Source organism: Leguminivora glycinivorella, chromosome 4, assembly GCF_023078275.1.
Source record: "Leguminivora glycinivorella isolate SPB_JAAS2020 chromosome 4, LegGlyc_1.1, whole genome shotgun sequence".
Taxonomy (NCBI): Eukaryota; Metazoa; Arthropoda; class Insecta; order Lepidoptera; family Tortricidae; genus Leguminivora; species Leguminivora glycinivorella.
The window spans coordinates 11,200,622-11,221,056 of NC_062974.1; the positions used below are offsets into that span (position 1 = coordinate 11,200,622).

Below are 20,435 nucleotides of genomic sequence, written 5' to 3' on the forward strand. Positions count from 1 at the left end.
TGCATGGAAAAGTAAAGCAACCTTTCACTGCGTTAAGAGGTTTGAATCCGTTGTTGATGTTATGATAAATGGGCGCAAGCGGCGACGTCGATGCGACGTGCTGCCCTACGCTTGCCGAACATTTGTAACAGAGTCTGGCCAGAGCAACCAATGTTAGTTGAACCTTGAGGTCCCTTAACACCGATACGGAATCGTAAATTGTTTTTATGTTGAGGCAAATGCTCGCTTGCAATGTGTTAGTTAGAATAGGCTTCCTGCGCGAGAGGGGAGCCTCGCAGCAGTTTTAGTGTCGCTAGTGCTGTGAAAACTTTCCGACCGCGCACGCGCGCAACTCATCGCGAAAAACGCCGCGCCCGCGACGTTCGCAATACGAAATCTAGTTACGTTAAACAAACACAACAATTATAACAACACTGTTAATTGATTGGAGCAATATTTATGAATCCTTGCAGAACTCCGCGTGTTATCAGTGAAGGAAGTTTTAGAACATTTCCTTCGGTGTGAAAATAGTTATCGCATGGTTGTATGATAAGGTTTCCTAATTTTAAACTACGGTAAGTTGTTGTTCCATATTTTTTATGATACTTCCTTTCCATATAAGAGATATTCAAGTAAAATTCTGCTTTTCGCTCTACAAAATTAAGAAAAATTAAGAGGTAAAACGATACGCCATGGTACTGAAACATCAAACAGAAAGGTACAAAATTAAATGAGTAGAAATAAAAACATGGTACAAAAAATCAATTTAATAACGTTTATGAGAAAAGGTTAAAATTATTAAAAAAAAAAAAATATTATGTGAAACATTTATGGTTTTCGTAAATATAAAGTTGCTTCTACCAAAAAGATTCTGAGTTCACGGGAAGCATGGCTTAGAAGTTTGATTTTTTCACAGCTTCAAGGGACAGTAGACCTGAGTAATTGATATAAATTTCAGCTTCATACCTCCACGCGTTCCTGAGAAAAAGGGTCTTGACAGACGGACGGACGGACGGACAGACGGACAACAAAGTGATCCTATAAGGGTTCCGTTTTTTCCTTTTGAGGTACGGAACCCTAAAAATACAAAAAAAAACACGACCCGAAGCGACGCGAGCTTGGTCGGTGATTAGCGAACTGTTTTCTGCCTGTAGGTCTTGGTATTCAGTCTTTACAGAATTTTTTTGCATCCCGGCCCCCAACATTGTTAAGACGGGCCTGGTCCACTGTGACAGAAATACTAGTGACACCCTTTATAAAACTCAGGGACATTGTAATACCTTCTAAAAATAATGATTGACAGTTTATCTAGGTCCTCTGGTCCTTCACAAACAACTGCAACATCAGAGGAGTTGAAAGTGCGTTGCCGGCCTTTTAGAAAGGAAAGTGCTTGTTGTAAGTCTATTTGAATGAATGCGGAATAAGTACATATATTTTGACTTTTGACTACATTCATTATAGGTATCGATATGCAATGTGACTTTGATTCGGACATTTCCTTGTTTACGTTTTTGAACTCGAATTAAATCACCGACCTTAGAAAACTACAACACAGGTTAGAGTTGTATCCTTGGGTGGACGACGACAATTGGTGGGCATCAACCTCTCTCTATTACCCTGTATTTGCACTTAGCTATTCCTAATATCCTTTACGTGTAGTCGTAGAGCCGTATGTAGGGAGGGATTCGATCTGTCAGATTATTATGATTATGTGTAGAAGTCTTTTATATTACCTCTTGTATGTTGCTAGTGGTAACGTACGAGTAATGTGATAACATATTGTACCATGTAGAGCAAGCAACACATTAATCAGAATCGAATCGAATAAGTAGGTAAGTATTGATTTTTCTTATAAACTATTAAGTATTGTATAATCACGCATAACCTCATATAAAAATATACCATATACCTATGTAAAGTAAGTAAAGCCTTATGGCCGTAAGTATTAAATTTGTCCAATGATTTAAGAAGACAAACCCTGTTTAATCTAAAATACTTCGTGATGGCATTTTCATGAAGTGTCCGAATGAGGACATCACTATTAATATATAAGACTTAAGAGAACGGTATTTTACACAGATACATATATTAATATTTAATATATACCTTCACATATATATAAACCTACATAAGCATACATTCCAAACTAACTTGATAGGTACTACATAAACAACCTACTCGTAATGTAAGTAGAGGACAGATTTGAACCCACTACGAGTAGCTTCACAGTTATACAGCAAGCCCTAGACCAACCGGTCCACCAGGACCTAGGATCTAAATTAAGAGAAATGTAGGAATGCTATGCTAAGCTGGAAACTATAAATAGCTAACACGTAGGACGTAAGAAAATTGTTTAGAAATATGGGTAACTTGTTATTGCTACATACAGGTGGCGAGAAGACGGTGAATCAAGTCTTGCTGTATTATATTATTGGCAGGGTTTATGTTTTGTATACCGCTAACCTATAAAGTTTAACAGACCTGTTAAAAATAGGGAGGATTCATTAATAAATATACAACTTAAGTAATAGATACCTTCTTACTTTCTAACTGCATTGGCTCAGCGAAGTCAGCGATCCGAAGTGGATCTTGGCCTCCGACGCTAGAATTCGCCATTCGCTTATGTCCTTAGGGATCCGATGCCCGTCACTTGCATCACTTGCAAGGTCACATCATATTGTACCGCATCGATAAATTATCATGGGCCTTCCAAACGTGTTTTTCAGTTGATCACCACAGGTACTTAAGCTCTTTCAATTGGCCTCACGCAGTCTCCCATACTCTCAATGTGGCCGCTTAATAAAATTGTTAATTTAAATATAAAATAGACCTTCGAGGTATGGTACCAATTATACTAAGCTGTTACCTACGTTGTGCAAGGAAGTCGCCAGGTTTTTGGCCACTTCAAAAGCGCGATCTCGTCTTGAGTACCGCCAACGCACTTACAAACCGTCTGGTGTTTCAGGTGCGTGATCGATTACCTTCGGACGATCTGCCTGTTCGTTTGCCTCCCATGTCATAAAAAAATCAGACGTTTCGTGATTTGTTTTTTTCTATTAGTTTAGTATTGCAGACGTTTCTGCTGCAGTAATTACTTAGTATAATAATAGTTTAGTATAGTACTTGTTCTCAGTGTTTGTAGAGAATATTGCACATTATATTTGACGCCGACTGAGCTTGTTTACAGAAGCAGGGGGCCGATTTTTGAGTCTCACGGCGTTCGAATTCAGAAAATTGTCACTGAAAATAATAGGCAATTCACCGTTTTCAACCGGTATTTTAGTGAAAGTGAGACTCAAAAATCGGCCCCCAGGTGTCGGATATAATAGCGAACAAAGTAACTACTTAATAATTGGTAGAGATTACGTTATCGACTCTACATTCAGACACGTCTCCATCATCAAGCATGTTTTAACACTTAATAAGTTATATTAGTAATAACGTAGACAAGATATTTTATAAACGGGGTTAGGTACGCATATTAATAAGAATATAATTACAATTAAATAAACGTAAGTACTTATATTTATAAATATATACATATTGTAGGTATGTCAAAAGAAAATAATGGTAAACATACCTCAGAAGAAAGTCCTTATTACGTTGTGATTGGGAACTGGTGGGTCTCTGTGTAGATTTTAAATTAACTAGTAGACAAGAGTAACTGTAGCAGTCAGTCAGTCATTGTTCTTCATAAGGTACCTACAGGAGGCAATTTTGACTGATAGGTATTGTGATTATAACGGTAACGGTATACCCATATTTTGAATTTGTGCGATAGAGAAGGGTCCTTTACACTCTTTATTGCGTACGTAGGTAAATGCACAAACGCTCACGATACTATCTATTTCGTAGTTATCTATATCTATCGCTCTTGCGTATTGGCGCGACAGAGCCAGAGACTGCATTTCTGTCGGCGTCTGGCGTCGACGATTGTCATTCGGCTACACCGGCTGGGGCTTATTGCGGCAACAACAACTACCTTATAAATAACGAATAACGACACCTGCCAGTTTCAAGTCTATTTGGCCTTATTAGTCTTAATTCAGCGACAGATTATGTCGACTAAATGTATCAAGGGCGGATCCAGCTTCCTGTCCAAGGAGTAGGGGGGCGTGGTTTGTATGGCCAACCTAGGCTCCAAGGGGGGAGGTCATGACCCCCATGACCCCGCCCTGGATCCGCGCAAGAATATATTATGTTTGATTGAGGATCTAGCCTAAAGGAATTGCGGTTCAGTGAGCGTCGCGTCCACGGGCATGCACGAACGTAGATCGAACACGTATAGGAGATTGTTATGAGCTGTTTCAAGATACCATTGTGCTTGCCTATTGTTCATAATCCATTTGTGTGACCAAATGCACCGTTAAGATAAAACTCGCACTAAGTATTCCTATTCAAATCTGGTCACTTGATCATACCTATTCTTAATTTTTGTTACTTTAATTGCTTTAATTATCAACTCTACCCATGTCATGTCAACACATCAAGTTACAACTTACAAAATAATCGTAGTATAATTATACAACCAAACAGCCTCTCAAATTACGCTACTGGACATGTTTTTAGGGCCAATGTAGCTACTGTGGCCAGTAATAGACATGTCCAGAAGTTGGCATGTTTACATCGCGTATGAATAACCGTGAAATCATAAAGTGTACGCGATCATGACAAATACACCGTCATTCACGCACTAGTGCACCTTGATTATACCATCAGATTAAACAAGTAGGTAATCAAAACACGTCGGATGTCCATCTTGTTACCAAAATTGCCTACATTATCACACTTACAAGGCCATAGACATTTTATATATAAATGCAGTATTCATCACAGTTGCTGATAAATGTAGACTGCGTTAATTCTTCCACAAACCATGCTCTCTTGCTAAATTTGCTGTAGGTATTTCAAATAATTTAGGAAAAAAGGATCCAACCCACAAACAACTGGTCAATATGGTGAAGTCTATTTCTTATATCTAATTACATAAGGGATAAGCTCGCCTTTGTACATAACCGTTATAATTATTCTCTGTACATGTAATTTGTTCTGTACAATAAAGTGTTTACTACTATTTACTACTACTAAGTACGTACGTCTAGTCATTGTTAGTGCGTTTTCACATTATCCGGTCCGATATCGGATGTAGGATATAACCGATATTCCATATATTTGAGCCACCATCTTTGATTTTTTCCTTTGAAAACCTTCCTACATCCGATATCGGATCGGATAATGTGAAAACGCACATAGACTCCAGTGTTTGTCACTGTCCCAGTCTAAAACAGTTCATTAAAATCTGCAGTTTTTTTTAATAAGAAATATCAAATAGAGTGCAAGTAAGTTTTTGAGTGCACAGTAAAGTTGTAGGTAATATAGATAGTGAAGAAGACAATAAAAAATAAAACCGCCTTCAAAAATAAGCGCGTTACAAAACACGGAGAAACTAAAAAGCCAAAAATAATAAACCTTTCAATTCAGATTTCTTATCGTATTGCAATAAGCTAAACATCCAAATTATAAACAAATCAATTATTTTTGTAGTCGGTACCAGACCTGTTCGTCGCCTTGCTATTGCCTGTTTGCCCCACCCAACCATACACAGGCTGGTACCGACTCCAAAAATAATTGATTTGTTTATAATTTGGATGTTTAGCTTATTGCAATACGATAAGAAATCTGAATTGAAAGGTTTATTATTTTTGGCTTTTTAGTTTCTCCGTGTTTTGTAACGCGCTTATTTTTGAAGGCGGTTTTATTTTTTGTTAAAAAGTTTATTTATTTGTTGATTTTTAGTGGTTCCTAGTGATATTATATGTATCAGTCCGAATACATGTACAGTAGTGAAAGAATTATCCTTTAACTCCTAACCATTGAGGAGTTGACCTTCCATCATCAGCTCAGTTGATTTTTAGTGGTTCCTAGTGATATTATATGTATCAGTCCGAATACATGTACAGTAATGAAAGAATTATCCTTAAACTCCTAACCATTGAAGAGTTGACCTTCCATCATCAGCTCAGCCACATAAAATTATTACCATCAGACGTAAATACTGGTGTACCTTTGAAAAATAGACTAAAAACATTACATGTGCCTATAACATTTGAAGAGTTCCCTCGATTTCTCCAGGATCCCATCATCAGACCCTGACTTGGTGCCAATGGGACCATCTCGGGGTTATACCGGTTCGATCAAAAAAAAATTTTGAAAATCCGAGTAACAGTTATCCGAAAATATCGAGTAACATACATACAAAAAAAAAAAAAAAAAAAAAAAAAAAAAAAAAAAAAAAAACATTCAGTCGAATTGAGAAATAAAATGGTTATTTTGTTCCAGATTCTCAAACAGCGTGAAATTGGATTTAATGTACGAGCACACTAGATCAAGCTTACATGAGGGACGTCGGCTGACGGAGAATAACCCCACGGAGGAGACTCCCCTCCAGTGGAAATAAGATCTAAGACATATTTCTATCTTAAGTTAATCCGGTTCATACATCAACATGAAGTTCCTACACTCGTTCTTCAAACGGATCACCGACGATCTCAAACAAAAGAAATTGATACCTCTCAAGATATTATTTTTCGTTCATGCATCAAGTGAGTAATATTTTAAACAGCTACCTATTACAAATGTAATAACTATTAACTACATGGCGAGGCACAGGAAAGCAGCAAAAAAGTTATAAGTAGCGGTGCGGGGGTTAAATTTCACCGCCACCTTTCTTTGCGTCGGTGGCATAAGTTGACTATGCTAATATGGGGTTAATTTGTTGTGCGTGATGCGATAATCTAGTAAATAGGTAACTAACTGCACACTCACAATTTCGTTTTGTGTAAACCCATAGTTACTTACCCCTTTTGGGCCTACAGTCGTGAGTCTATTATTATTAATATAAATTCGAACAAAGATTCGAAATTGTGAATGCTGACGCATCTAGTTACGCTGAGGGAAATACCCGTTTTGCTTTTTAGAACCTTAACCTTGCTAATGTTGGTCTTATGTATGTTTTTTACCCACAATACAAACAGAATCTATTAGCAGGTCCGTCACTTGTAACTACCTAGCATGCCTAGCCATCGTGAATAGTTAAGGCTTCTAAGCTCGGAATGGAATTGGTGTTATCATTTTTGAAACTTATGAGACAATAAATTAAATATCGTAGGTACATATGTCTACTCATTGCGATAATAATAATTCTGCCAATAACGTCCCAATGCTGGCCAGCTCCTGTCATGTGTGATCAGAAAGAGGTGACACACTTTTGTGTGAGTACCTTCCCTTTTTAACTGTGGGATCTATTAATTGATTAATGGGATCTATTAATTGATTGATAATACTCGTAACTGTATAATTTGATGATAATCTGTTTGATAATCAATCAATAATGAGATGACATCTTTTTGTATAAAATTCTTAAAGGTACATATTATTAATCGCCTTGATCTCTTACGTTTAGGTTTTCTGTCAGTTTTACGTTACCGACACTGTTTCGTATCCGATAGATAGATAGAGCAGTTTTTTTAATACATATGTCAGACATGCCTTCTTCAGACCATGGTGTTTTCAGTCAAAGGAAATAGTAAATCCGATGTACTTTGGATATGTTTAGGAAAATTAACGATAGAGGGCGTGAAAAACAATTATTTGCCGTAGTACAAGTTGTTCGCTAGATGTCACTGTTACTTCCGCAAACTGGGTAATGACTTGTTTTCGTAAAATGTATAAGTATTTTTTGATGTCCAAAATTTTCGCTAGATGTCGCTGTACCAACCGCAAACTAGCGAACGGCCTTCTATGGCTAATTACATGTATTAAATTGTAAATTTTGTTAATGTAAACTTCTTTGGCAAATGAGTTAGCGTTCAAATACTGATTAATGTGACTGTTTGAAGAATGATCTATTTAGAAATCCAGCCATAAATATGTGGCGTTCCATGTTTAAAGGGTCCACATGCTTTATGTTATGTATGTTCGAAAAAGAACCTTTAGGCATGGAAAGTCACATGAAAAGTTGTCGTAACTTAATAATAGATGGCGCTGCATTCGAAAATCTTGACTGATAACTCTATACCATACTTTAAATATACTCTATGCTTCAGACGTTTCTAGTAACTCATATTGGCTCTGATACACTTTATATTTCAGTTAACATTAAGTAATTAGTATAGTCATACTTGTTATGGAGAATTTTTGACCAAAAGCTGCACTTTTAGATGGAAGCAAGCCGCTTTGCATGGTGATAGTAAACATCATAGTAAACAATTTTTTCCGAGGATATCGAAATTTCATCCCTTAGGAAGCCGAGCGCAGCGAGGTGTTTTATGAAAATGAAAAAAATTCTATCTTTTTATCATATCGTCCGATTTTGACAAATCGTATCTCAAATGAAAGATATTGATTAGTGCAACTTAAAAAAAAAATAAAAAAAAATATTGTTCAGAAAAAGTAACAAAAAAATTGAAAAATGTAAATTTACGTATCGCATTAAACAACTTCAAAGAATGAATGACAAAATGTAGAATATCGATATACGAGTTTTTTTATATCAAAGACAGATAAATTCATAATTGAAAACTAAAAACCGCATCGAAATCGGATCAGTAGTTTTTAAGGTACAAGTTGCCAAAGTTGGAAAAGTTTAGTTTATATGATCACTTTGCAATTCTTTTGCCAGAAAGTTAGAAATAATCTATTTTTCTTAGACATAAAAGTACACAGTGACAGTACACATCAAAATAAAAGTTTTTTTCTCGAGGATGTCATAATTTAAGCCCTTAGAAGGACGAGCGTAGTGAGGACTATTAAAAACTGTTAAAAAAAAATCTATTATTTTTGTGCTTTGTCCGATTTTGACAAAAAATGTGTCAATTGAAAGGTATTGTTTAATGTAATCGAAAAAAAAAATTAAAAAAAAAATTGCTAAAAACGTGTAAGAAAAAATTAAAAAAACCTTAAATTTTCGTATCACGCTGAATAACTGCTAAGAACGACAGATAAGATATACAATGTCGATATATGAGTTTTTAAAATCAAAGACAAATAAATTCATAATTATAAACTGAAAACCGAATCGAAATCGGATCAGTAGTTTTTAAGATACAAGTCGCCAAAGTTGGCTTAAATAGTTTGTTTATATGGTCGCTTTTAAATTATTCAGCCAAAAAATCAGAAATAATATATTTTTCTTACAGCTAAGAGTATGCATTGATAGAAGACATCATAATAAATTATTTTCGCTGAGGATATAAAAATTTCATCCCTTAGGAATCCGAGCGTAGCGAGGTCTGCAACGAAAAACAACAAAAAACCAAGTTTTTTTTTATGTTATATAAATTAATTTCTTTCAACTGACACACGTTTTGTAAAAATCAGACCACCCAAAAAAAAAAAACTTGTTTTTTTGTTGTTTTTCGTTGCAGACCTCGCTACGCTCGGATTCCTAAGGGATGAAATTTTTATATCCTCAGCGAAAATAATTTATTATGATGTCTTCTATCAATGCATACTCTTAGCTGTAAGAAAAATATATTATTTCTGACTTTTTGGCTGAATAATTTAAAAGCGACCATATAAACAAACTAAGCCAACTTTGGCAACTTGTCTCTTAAAAACTACTGATCCGATTTCGATTCGGTTTTCAGTTTATAATTATGAATTTATTTGTCTTTGATTTTAAAAACTCATGTATCGACATTGTATATCTTATCTGTCGTTCTTAGCAGTTATTTAGCGTAATACGAAAATTTAAGTTTTTTTTTAATTTTTTCTTACACGTTTTTAGCAATTTTTTTTTTAATTTTTTTTTCGATTAAATTAAACAATACCTTTCAATTGACACATTTTTTGTCAAAATCGGACAAAGCACAAAAATAATAGAATTTTTTTTAACAGTTTTTAATAGTCCTCACTACGCTCATCCTTCTAAGGGCTTAAATTATGACATCCTCGAGAAAAAAACTTTTATTTTGATGTGTACTGTCACTGTGTACTTTTATGTCTAAGAAAAATAGATTATTTCTGACTTTCTGGCAAAGGAATTGCAAAGTGATCATATAAACTAAACTTTTCCAACTTTGGCAACTTGTACCTTAAAAACTACTGATCCGATTTCGATGCGGTTTTTAGTTTTCAATTATGAATTTATCTGTCTTTGATATAAAAAAACTCGTATATCGATATTCTACATTTTGTCATTCATTCTTTGAAGTTGTTTAATGCGATACGTAAATTTACATTTTTCAATTTTTTTGTTACTTTTTCTGAACAATATTTTTTTTTTTAATTTTTTTTAAGTTGCACTAATCAATATCTTTCATTTGAGATACGATTTGTCAAAATCGGACCATATGATAAAAAGATAGAATTTTTTTCATTTTCATAAAACACCTCGCTGCGTTCGGCTTCCTAACTATTCCTAAGGGATGAAATTTCGATATCCTCGGAAAAAATCGTTTACTATGATGTCTACTATCACCATGCAAAGCGGCTTGCTTCCATCTAAAAGTGCAGCTTTTTTTTCATAACTAGTATGACTAGTAATGCAAATTGATTAAACTTGACCTTGACTCTTGAATCCGGGCTATTTTTTAGGGTTCCGTAGTCAACTAGGAACCCTTATAGTTTCGCCATGTCTGTCTGTCCGTCCGTCCGTCCGTCCGTCCGTCCGTCCGTCCGTCCGTCCGTCCGTCCGTCCGTCCGTCCGTCCGTCCGTCCGTCCGCGGATAATCTCAGTAACCGTTAGCACTAGAAAGCTGAAATTTGGTACCAATATGTATATCAAACGTGTGATATATTGTTGGATGGGTATTTAAAAATGAATAAGGGTTTACTAAGATCGTTTTTTGATAATATTAATATTTTCGGAAATAATCGCTCCTAAACCCCCCCTCTAACTTTTGAATCATATGTTTAAAAAATATGAAAAAAATCACAAAAGTAGAACTTTATAAATACTTTCTAGGAAAATTGTTTTGAACTTGATAGGTTCAGTAGTTTTTGAGAAAAATACGGAAAACTACGGAACCCTACACTGAGCGTGGCCCGACACGCTCTTGGCCGGTTTTTTGTTAGTTGTGTTAGCTGTAGTTAACAAACGTAATAAATACTTAAAGGTATTATGTTTATTTTATGTACAAGATGTTTGTGAAAATTGTCACTATCATTTAAAAAGGAGCCCTTTACCTACTTAGTAACAAAAAAAAATAAAGGAATTTCGTTTGTTGCTGATGACAGTGATGAAGATGACTGTTTTGTTTGACTGTGTCTTTATTCTTATAGCGCTATTCGTGCTGTACCCATACCTGACGATCCACATGCGCGAGCTGGGCATCAACGTGGAGGAGACGGCCATCATGTCTGCCGTGACGCCCGTCGTGGCCATCGTGCTGCCGCCGCTCGCCGGCATGGTGGCGGACAAGATCGGCAACTTCAGGGTCAGTCCTTATACTAGCTTTGTTTATGCTGTATGCGGACTTGGCAGGGACTGGTCGGCAGCGTGGAGGAGACGGCCATCGTGTCGGCCGTGACGCCCGTCGTGGCCATCGTGCTGCCGCCGCTCGCCGGCATGGTGGCGGACAAGATCGGCAACTTCAGGGTCAGTCCTTATACTAGCTTTGTTCATGCTGTATGCGGACCTGGCAGGGACTGGTCGGCAACGTGGAGGAGACGGCCATCGTGTCGGCCGTGACACCCGTCGTGTCGGCCGTGACGCCCGTCGTGGCCATCGTGCTGCCGCCGCTCGCCGGCATGGTGGCGGACAAGATCGGCAACTTCAGGGTCAGTCCTTATACTAGCTTTGTTCATGCTGTATGCGGACCTGGCAGGGACTGGTCGGCAGCGTGGAGCAGACGGCCATCGTGTCGGCCGTGACGCCCGTCGTGGCCATCGTGCTGCCGCCGCTCGCCGGCATGGTGGCCGACAAGATCGGCAACTTCAGTGTCAGTCTTTCTGATTACATATTGTTTACTACCCGGATAAGATTAATGAAAATTCATGAAATTTAAACAATTGAATACATATAACAATTTTATTGGATTTTATCGCGTAGGGATAATGAAACATGTAAAATAAAGGTCACAGAATCGGAATGAGACTGGTAATGACAATAGTTATTTGTTATACAAGGGGGCAAAGTTGTATTTTAACGCCGAGTTTGAAATTGAAAAACGAGCAAGTGAAAGGATTCTATAGTTGAACCACGAGCGAAGCGAGTGGTTCGAGAATAGAATCCTGAACTTGCGAGTTTTTTAACACACGAGAAGTAAAATACATTTGCACCCGAGTGTAACACAAAACTTTTCCCCTCACTGTAGCGAGGAAACTACAACGCAAAAAAAAGCCTTTATCACTGCCAGTAGTTCCACAGGTAGTAAATCATCTTTATTACTAGATTTACCTACTTTTATCAATTTTAAAGCAGTTAATTTGACTTAATTCAAGGTCAAATTACTTTATCCACTAGTGGATAAAGTGCGTTTTTACCCGCTGGTATTAAAGGCCAAAACACGTGTTTCCGAGCTAGTGAGGGGAAAAGAATAATATTATTCATATTTGAAGAATTCTAAACGTTTGGATACCTATAGGTAAGTACATGGTTTATTTCAATTAATTAAGGAAACCGATAACCAATAAACCAATTAGAGACTGTGGAGACATTATCGTTCAGCTATATGAGGCACATAACTTGCGCTTTCTCAACACAATTCATTATAGTTTTGGTGGTATTAAAACCATATTGGTGTCGTGGCCGATGGAAATAAACATTTTCAATGATTGATGGGGGTTGGGGAATCGGGGGCGTTGGGACAATATTTGAATATTGTCACCGGTTCCTGCCAATTTAATATTAACATGTTTCATCTGAAATACTGAATACGTATCGGCTTATAACTAAACTCGGTAAAACTTTGGCATATGTTATTTTAAAGCTCTAATTAGTATAAGTATATCCGGTTCAAATGCTAGCGGGTTGCAACTACTATTAGTAAACTACACCGTCTAGTGTCTACATTACAGACTACAAAATTGCATCAATGGTAAAACTGTCGTTACATAAGAATAGGAACCACTAAAGTAAACGGGAAAACTATAATTAGGAACGTTTACGCTATTAAGTGGAAATTACGCGAGTGCCGTATCACTTAGCGCGGTCGATACGAGCCAAGTTTAGCAGAAATTATAAAAAATGTAATTGTTTAGTCTTTATTTTAGAAGATTCAATTTTAAGTCATACATTTGATTATCGCCCAGCTAAATTAGGTAGGTAAGGTACAGCGGGGCAAATCTCGACTGGGGGGCAATTGTAACTAATCCATTTTTCCATTATTACACTGTGTTGTTGAGACATGTAGAAACATGTATCCACTGAACACGCCTACCATATATAACCGGTGGACACTCTATTTAAAACATTGTAAAAATGGAAAATATGGACCAGTTACATTTGCCCCCCAGTCGAGATTTGCCCTGCTGTACCTTATTGTTCAATGTGTTTCAAAGAAAGATATACATATGTCCAAAGCCAAACACATGAACCAGATGATATAATTATTATTGGGTTAGGTTAGCAGCTCAACAAGTTGGAACGTAAGGTTGGAAGCTTAACGTAACGTATATGGTGAATTTACGGTTTTTTGTAAAGGTCAAATTTGATTCGGTGGCATTGAATTGAAAACATTTATAATTCGTAATGTCGTTATGGTACATAGCAATAACCTTTACCTTGCATTGTGGGTTTGGCTATTGTGAGCACGCCGCGATGCCCCGAAGTCGCGTGCGTCATTGGCCATTCAAAAACACTTTAATTACTGGACACTACCATAGGCAGACCCAGACCAGTATAAATTAGAACTCTAAATCACTAGCATAATAAATATCAGGTTCATGTTATATCGGAGGAGAACCCAGTGTTTTATGAATATCATATTGAAATGTCGCCCGAAAGAAGCACGCTTCGGCATAGCGAACATAATACTTTTTCCCCTCACTAGCTAGCTCGGAAACATGTGTTTTGTTCTTTAACACCAGCGGGTTAAAACGCATTTTATCCACTAGTGGATAAAGTAATTTGACCTTGAATATAGTAACGTAATTTATTCTGTTTTAAAATTGATAAAAGTGAAGTGAATCTAGTGATGACGATGATTTACCACTTGTGGAACTACTGGAAGCAGTGATAAACGCGTTTTTGCGTTGTACTTTCCTCGCTATAGTGAGGGGAAAAGTTTTAAAGGAAAAAGATTTAAGAGGGAAGTTTTAAGAGGGAAAATAACTATTATGGTCTCTATATAGCTGTACAAAAACGGTTCCCATTTTCAAATAAACATGACAAAATATAATGTTGATTACGCTTATAAAAAAACATTAGTAATAATAACTGAGGTGAATTGGTGATGATTATCATTTATCATCATTCAAAATATACTTTGCCTAAATATATGTATAAGGAAAACAAATCTATCTAGCGTATAATCTATCTAAGTAGTCAAGCATAGATGTCGTAACATCCGTTCATGAGACTATTTTTTGTAAATCGTTAAATAAATGCGTATTTTATTGATAGAAACTAAAAAACTCCAAGTTAAACCTCCTATTGTCAACAACTTATTACGCCGTCATGATGACGAGTAATGATGTTATCAAAGCAGTTTTCCGCTTGTGAACATGTCATGGCTTCGCTAGGCTTCCACTTATTTATGCACAGTGCGCATCTATATTAATAGTTGCCGAGGCTGCTAATAATGGATCACGCATAGTTTTTTGTCTTACACAATAACTACCTACACGTACTCTCTTGTGAACGTTAGAGTTAAATTCTTAGAACAAATTAAATTATCCTCATAAAAAATCATTTAATTTGTATTTTTAGTAGACACACTACTATTTTATATCAGTTTATGGTTAGAGTTAAAGCCTGAATTTGTGCTATACTTACTCGTTGAGGACAATGAGAATATTGTACTAGTTTATGGAGGAGGGCGGAAATACTGATATATTATTTAGGTTTTCGAGTCCCAGCGACATCATATGATGTCAGTAAAATATAAGTAAATACATATAGAAGTTGTTACAAAGGTTGTAAAAACAGCCTTTAAAAAAAACAATTACATTTTCTGTTTCTTCAACTTAAAAAAAATCCCAACTTTTTGTCATAGATTCATATTTATATACCTACTTAGGTACCATCATGTTCATTATAAAGTATTTCGGTACCTAGGTAATCTTTTGGCCAGAAGAGTGAGCCAGAGAGATAAATAAGTAACTAAAGTAAAGTAAAGTAAATTTATTAATTTAAAAAACACAATTGTATATACATGAACATAGGCATTGTCCGGTGGACTGCAAACTAGGCTAGGCCTGTATCTTGCAAGGATGTAAGGTTAGAAGAGATAAATCAAACCACTACTGTTTAGAGCAAGAGTCACATTTGTAGGGAATCCTACTATTAAATCTTATGCCGAGAAAAATAAACGATTGCAAGAGTCATACCCCTTAACGCAGGTATTTGTTACATAATAATCACAAAATAAAAATTTTGGAAAACCCCCCACCGCGACATAGTGGACCGATTTTCATGAAACACGGCTAAGAACATTCCCGACTAACTCAGCTTTCAGACAAAAAAAAAACTAAATCAAAATCGGTTCATCCGTTCGAGAGCTACGATGCCACAGACAGACACACACACACACACACGGACAGACAGACAGACAAACAAAGAGACAGACAGACAGATAGACATACACACAGACAGACACGTCAACACCTTATAACACCCCGTCGTTTTTGCGTCGGGGGTTAAAAACGGGTATCCACACTTAAGATTGCAAAAGTCATTCTAAAGGTTAACCTTAATTTTATCGATTAGCTGCTGTTGGCGTTGTCGTCGGCGATGGGCGGGCTGTCGGCGCTGCTGCTGCTGGCGGTGCCGGTGGGGCGCATCACCGTGACGTTCCCGCCCGCCGTGGAGCTGCTGGCAGACTGCAGCGGCGGCGTGCTCCGCCTGCGGCACGTGCACGACTACCCCTGCCGCCCGCTGCACCCCTACGCCTACGATGTGAACCTCACGTGAGTACTTATTCCAAAAGTTTATAACATCATTAAGCCGATGCAGACTGTAATAATGATTTAAAGCAACTGCTGTCGTGTTAATTAGAAAGTGCTATAAAAAAGCTCTTTTAGGTTACCTACCCAAGTAACAATTTCTGGTTCTATAGTGGTCGAGAGCACCAAATTAAATCACATTAAATAGTCCTATAAATAGTCTATATTGGTACTGTAGAGCCGATTTGGCGCAATTATGCAGCCATTTAGTGATATAATAGGGCTATAGCAGTATCATCCGTGACGTTTAAGGTCTATAATGGTGATGTGATGATGACTATTGTGCTAATTTGTTGACATAGAGGACACAGTAACACTATTATAGTATCAATTTATGCTATAGTAGCATTTGAGATTCCGTTATACAGGTTTTTTGTTCTGTAATAGCAGTTGCCGTCCCTTTTAATGCGAATGAATGAAATTTCTAAAATAATTTAATGTGTGTAATATTTAACAAAAACTGTTCTAAACGAGGAACTTTATGAAAAGTGGCGTGTGAACTTGTGAAGTTTAGTGTCAATCAAAATAATTTGGATTTCGTATAATTCCATCATTACTGCAAAAAGGTATGCGATGGAAATTTTACCGTTAAAAGAATATTAGTTTAATGGAGTATTTTAAGTGCGCCCTCGATTTAAACCTGTTTTGAATAAAATAAATAAATATAATTTAATACAATAAAATTATTGGCACCATAGTTTCTACTATGGATCCAAGAAGTAAAACATACGCTTTTATAGTTCGACTATGTCACTTATCATACGCATTCACTGCCATAAGCCCGCCATTGTGGATTCAATTAGGTTGCATGAGACTTTAACTATGATCCAGTTTAACTTATAAGTTCTTTATATAGAAAACAATACTTGTTTTCAATGTTTTACTATAGAAAGATCTTCTAAACAGTTTTTTTTTTATAAAACATATAGTAAACTCAGCTATAACGCTATTGTGTTTTAAAAGAGATACCGAAACTATTATTCCACAGTTCTGTGATATAAAAGAGTAATTGTGACGTATACGGCGATGAGATATAAAAGGCATTAGAAAACGACTATTAACGCTTTTCAAAGCTATATAAACGTATCCTGAAAACTTCATTATACAGCAAAATAGCTCTATAATGGTATTCATATCACTACTACAGTGTTAAATACTGTAGCAGTGTTTCCAAAGTCACTATATCCCAAAATAGTGGTATAGTTAGGTTTTAATTTCTGTTAAAATACGACTACTAAAAATACTATAAGCGGCTTGTTGGGAACCTTAATAGCGCAAATTGATAGCATAACAGTGATTCCTAACACTATTATACAATAATTATTGTTTTTTAGTAGGTTATTTGATCCTGTTATAGACCAGGCCTATAGCGGCTGTATAAAATGATGATATAAACGTTTACATCACTTCCTAATAACACCTTTTAGCTGTATAACACAACAACTATAGCGGCTTGCCGGGAACCTTAATAGCGTAAATTGATTGCATAACAGTGATTTCTAACACCATTATATAATAATATTGTTCTATAGTAGTCATATTTGATCCTGTTATACACCAGGCCTATAGCGGCTCTATAAAATGGTGATATAAACGTTTACATCACTTCCTAATAACACCTTTTAGCTGTATAACGCAACAACTATAGCGGCTTGTCGGGAACCTTAATAGCGCAAATTGATTGCATAACAGTGATTTCTAACACCATTATATAATAATATTGTTATATAGTAGTCATATTTGATCATGTTATAGACCAGGCCTATAGCGGCTCTATAAAATGGTGATATAAACGTTTACATCACTTCCTAATAACACCTTTTAGCTGTATAACGCAACAACTATAGCGGCTTGTCGGGAACCTTAATAGCGCAAATTGATTGCATAACAGTGATTTCTAACACCATTATATAATAATATTGTTCTATAGTAGTCATATTTGATCCTGTTATAGACCAGGCCTATAACGGCTCTATAAAATGGTGATATAAACGTTTACATCACTTCCTAATAACACCTTTTAGCTGTATAACGCAACAACTATAGCGGCTTGTCGGGAACCTTAATAGCGCAAATTGATTGCATAGCAGTGATTCCTAACACTATTATACAATAATATAGATCTATAGTAGTCATATTTGATCCTGTTATAGACCAGGCCTATAGCGGCTCTATAAAATGGTGATATAAACGTTTACATCACTTCCTAATAACACCTTTTAGCGGTATAAGCTTATAGAGCTAAAAGGTGTTACTGGAGGCTTTTATACGACAAGCGGTCACGCCGAAAACCTTTATACGACATCTATAGTAGCTTTTGGCGTCGAAAACCAAAATTATATCACTAAAATGTTACTTGGGTACACAAAGTGCCGTATGAAGATGTTGGTTCAAAACCAGTCATAGCCTCTAGCCTAGCGGCCTGTGTTAGTTTTATATATAATGTAATCCATAACTATGATATTTCTAGAGAAATCAAATACCTAATCTACCTGTCTCAAGTAGACCACAATAATTACTAACCTTGAGTGCAGTATTATTTACACTTGGTCATCCAATAAATCCATTACCTACAGTTAGTGATCATTTAATCGGGTAATCATCATCCTCCTTGCGTTATCCCGGCATTCGCCACGGCTTGTGAGAGCCTGGGGTCGGTTTTGACAAGTAATCCCAAGATTTGATTATCAACGAATATTATTAAACTAAAATTTAAATAAATATTTTTATTTTAAAGGACCCTCTCATGCGGTTTTGTATGTGATCTCCCATCTGAAATGATACAAAACCAAACAGAAGAGATGACACACATGCACTCGTACGTCGTGAAACTGCAGTCACCGGTCAGCTCGCAGCAGCTCGTCTACCGCCACACGGTGTCCTCGTTCCTCAAGCCCATGGCGCCTAAGAAGGACAAGAGCACAGCCAGAATATTAACCAACGATCCCTTATTCAATACCACTGCCACTTTGATCCCCTCTGACCAGATATTCTTCCCAGCGCCCCAGCTCTATAAAATGGATTGTACTCACGACTCGCAGAATGCCTCATGCTATTTCGCCTGGGATAGTTTTGCGTCAGAACAGAAGGAAGTAAACGATGAGGGTCATTTTCGAATCAGAATATCACACGACGCCCAGCAGGCTGAACTAGACGCGAGGAAGTACACTGTTAAAGCGATTACAGCTTGGGAGAGCCAATCTGAATTCGTAAAAGATGTCAGCGACATTGAGAGTACGACGTGCGATGACAGTTTGAGTAAGGTAATTTCATGCCTTGCATAATTTCATTTTCCGTGTTATTGATAACCCACTTTGAATATTAAAAGAGGAAATTTCCAATTTAACTTTTGCTTCCGTATGTAGGTATCGTCAAAACCAAATTTCAAATAATTCCACTGGTGAAGGTCGGATCGACCTGCGGGCGCCCCGCATGTGACGGAGAGGCTGGCACCTTACTTCTTTTTTTAATGTATATATAATTTATATCACTTAAAAACACTAATCAAAATATAAAATAAAATTGTTAAGTGTAGGTACTTACTAATACCAAGGATTATTTATATAGGATTTACATACTTCATACTAAGAAATTGTACCTCGATTTTTTTAGCGTCACCTATTAAATACTATCATACTACATTGATGATGCCTACAAATTTATATTTTTAAAAATGTGTTTTGACGTGATATCATGATTTTAAAATAAAGAAATCTGTCATTTGTTCTTATAAAAATGAAAAACATGCAAAAATATTTGGGGAAAATATGATTTTGGACACTTTCAGGCTGCGAAACAGCGCCATCTAGTTTTAAGCCTTAAATACATTTCAGGGGTACGCTTTTTTCTATGGGCTTTGTCAGTCAGTATTAAATAGTTGTTGCTAATACTTTACATTTTGGCACAGGGTTCAAGCGGGGTATCGGTACGGGCGGGAGCGCTGCGTTTCCCGCGCTGCGCGGCGGCGTGCGCGGCGGCCGCGCCGCGCTCCAGCCTGTGCGAGAACAAGCAGCAGCAGAAGGATATCGACCCCGCGTTCACCTTCTGGGCGTACCTTGCTGTAAGTTATGGATAATGGTCGGTTATTTACTCGCCTGTTGGGACAGGGTTCCAGCAGGGTATCAGTGTCAGTACATGCCGATATTGCCGATGCTATGGCCGCTGCGCCGCGGTCCAGACTCTGTGATATCATGCATCGGCAGAAGGATGTCGACCCCGCATGAAATGGGTATTATTTACATATTGCAACGGTTCCAGCGGAATATCTCCAGATGTGCCGTATTCTGGCCTCTGCGAGAATGTGCACTACTCAGCAAGTCACCAGCAGATATTGGACTTGCGTTCGTCTC

At 36.9% G+C, this 20,435-nt stretch overlaps 1 protein-coding gene across 1 annotated transcript in view; it reads left to right on the plus strand.

The window, feature by feature from the left end:
- The first annotated feature begins 309 nt into the window (after nucleotides 1-309).
- LOC125225701 overlaps nucleotides 310-20,435 on the plus strand; it is a 35,898-nt gene continuing 15,772 nt past the window's right edge. Inside the window, exons 1-6 of the mRNA XM_048129532.1 lie at nucleotides 310-554; nucleotides 6,319-6,581; nucleotides 11,263-11,417; nucleotides 15,851-16,050; nucleotides 18,824-19,349; nucleotides 19,994-20,146. Of these exons, the coding sequence (XP_047985489.1) occupies nucleotides 6,485-6,581; nucleotides 11,263-11,417; nucleotides 15,851-16,050; nucleotides 18,824-19,349; nucleotides 19,994-20,146 (1,131 nt within the window). The 5' untranslated portion in view covers nucleotides 310-554; nucleotides 6,319-6,484. The remainder of the gene's footprint in view (nucleotides 555-6,318; nucleotides 6,582-11,262; nucleotides 11,418-15,850; nucleotides 16,051-18,823; nucleotides 19,350-19,993; nucleotides 20,147-20,435) is intronic.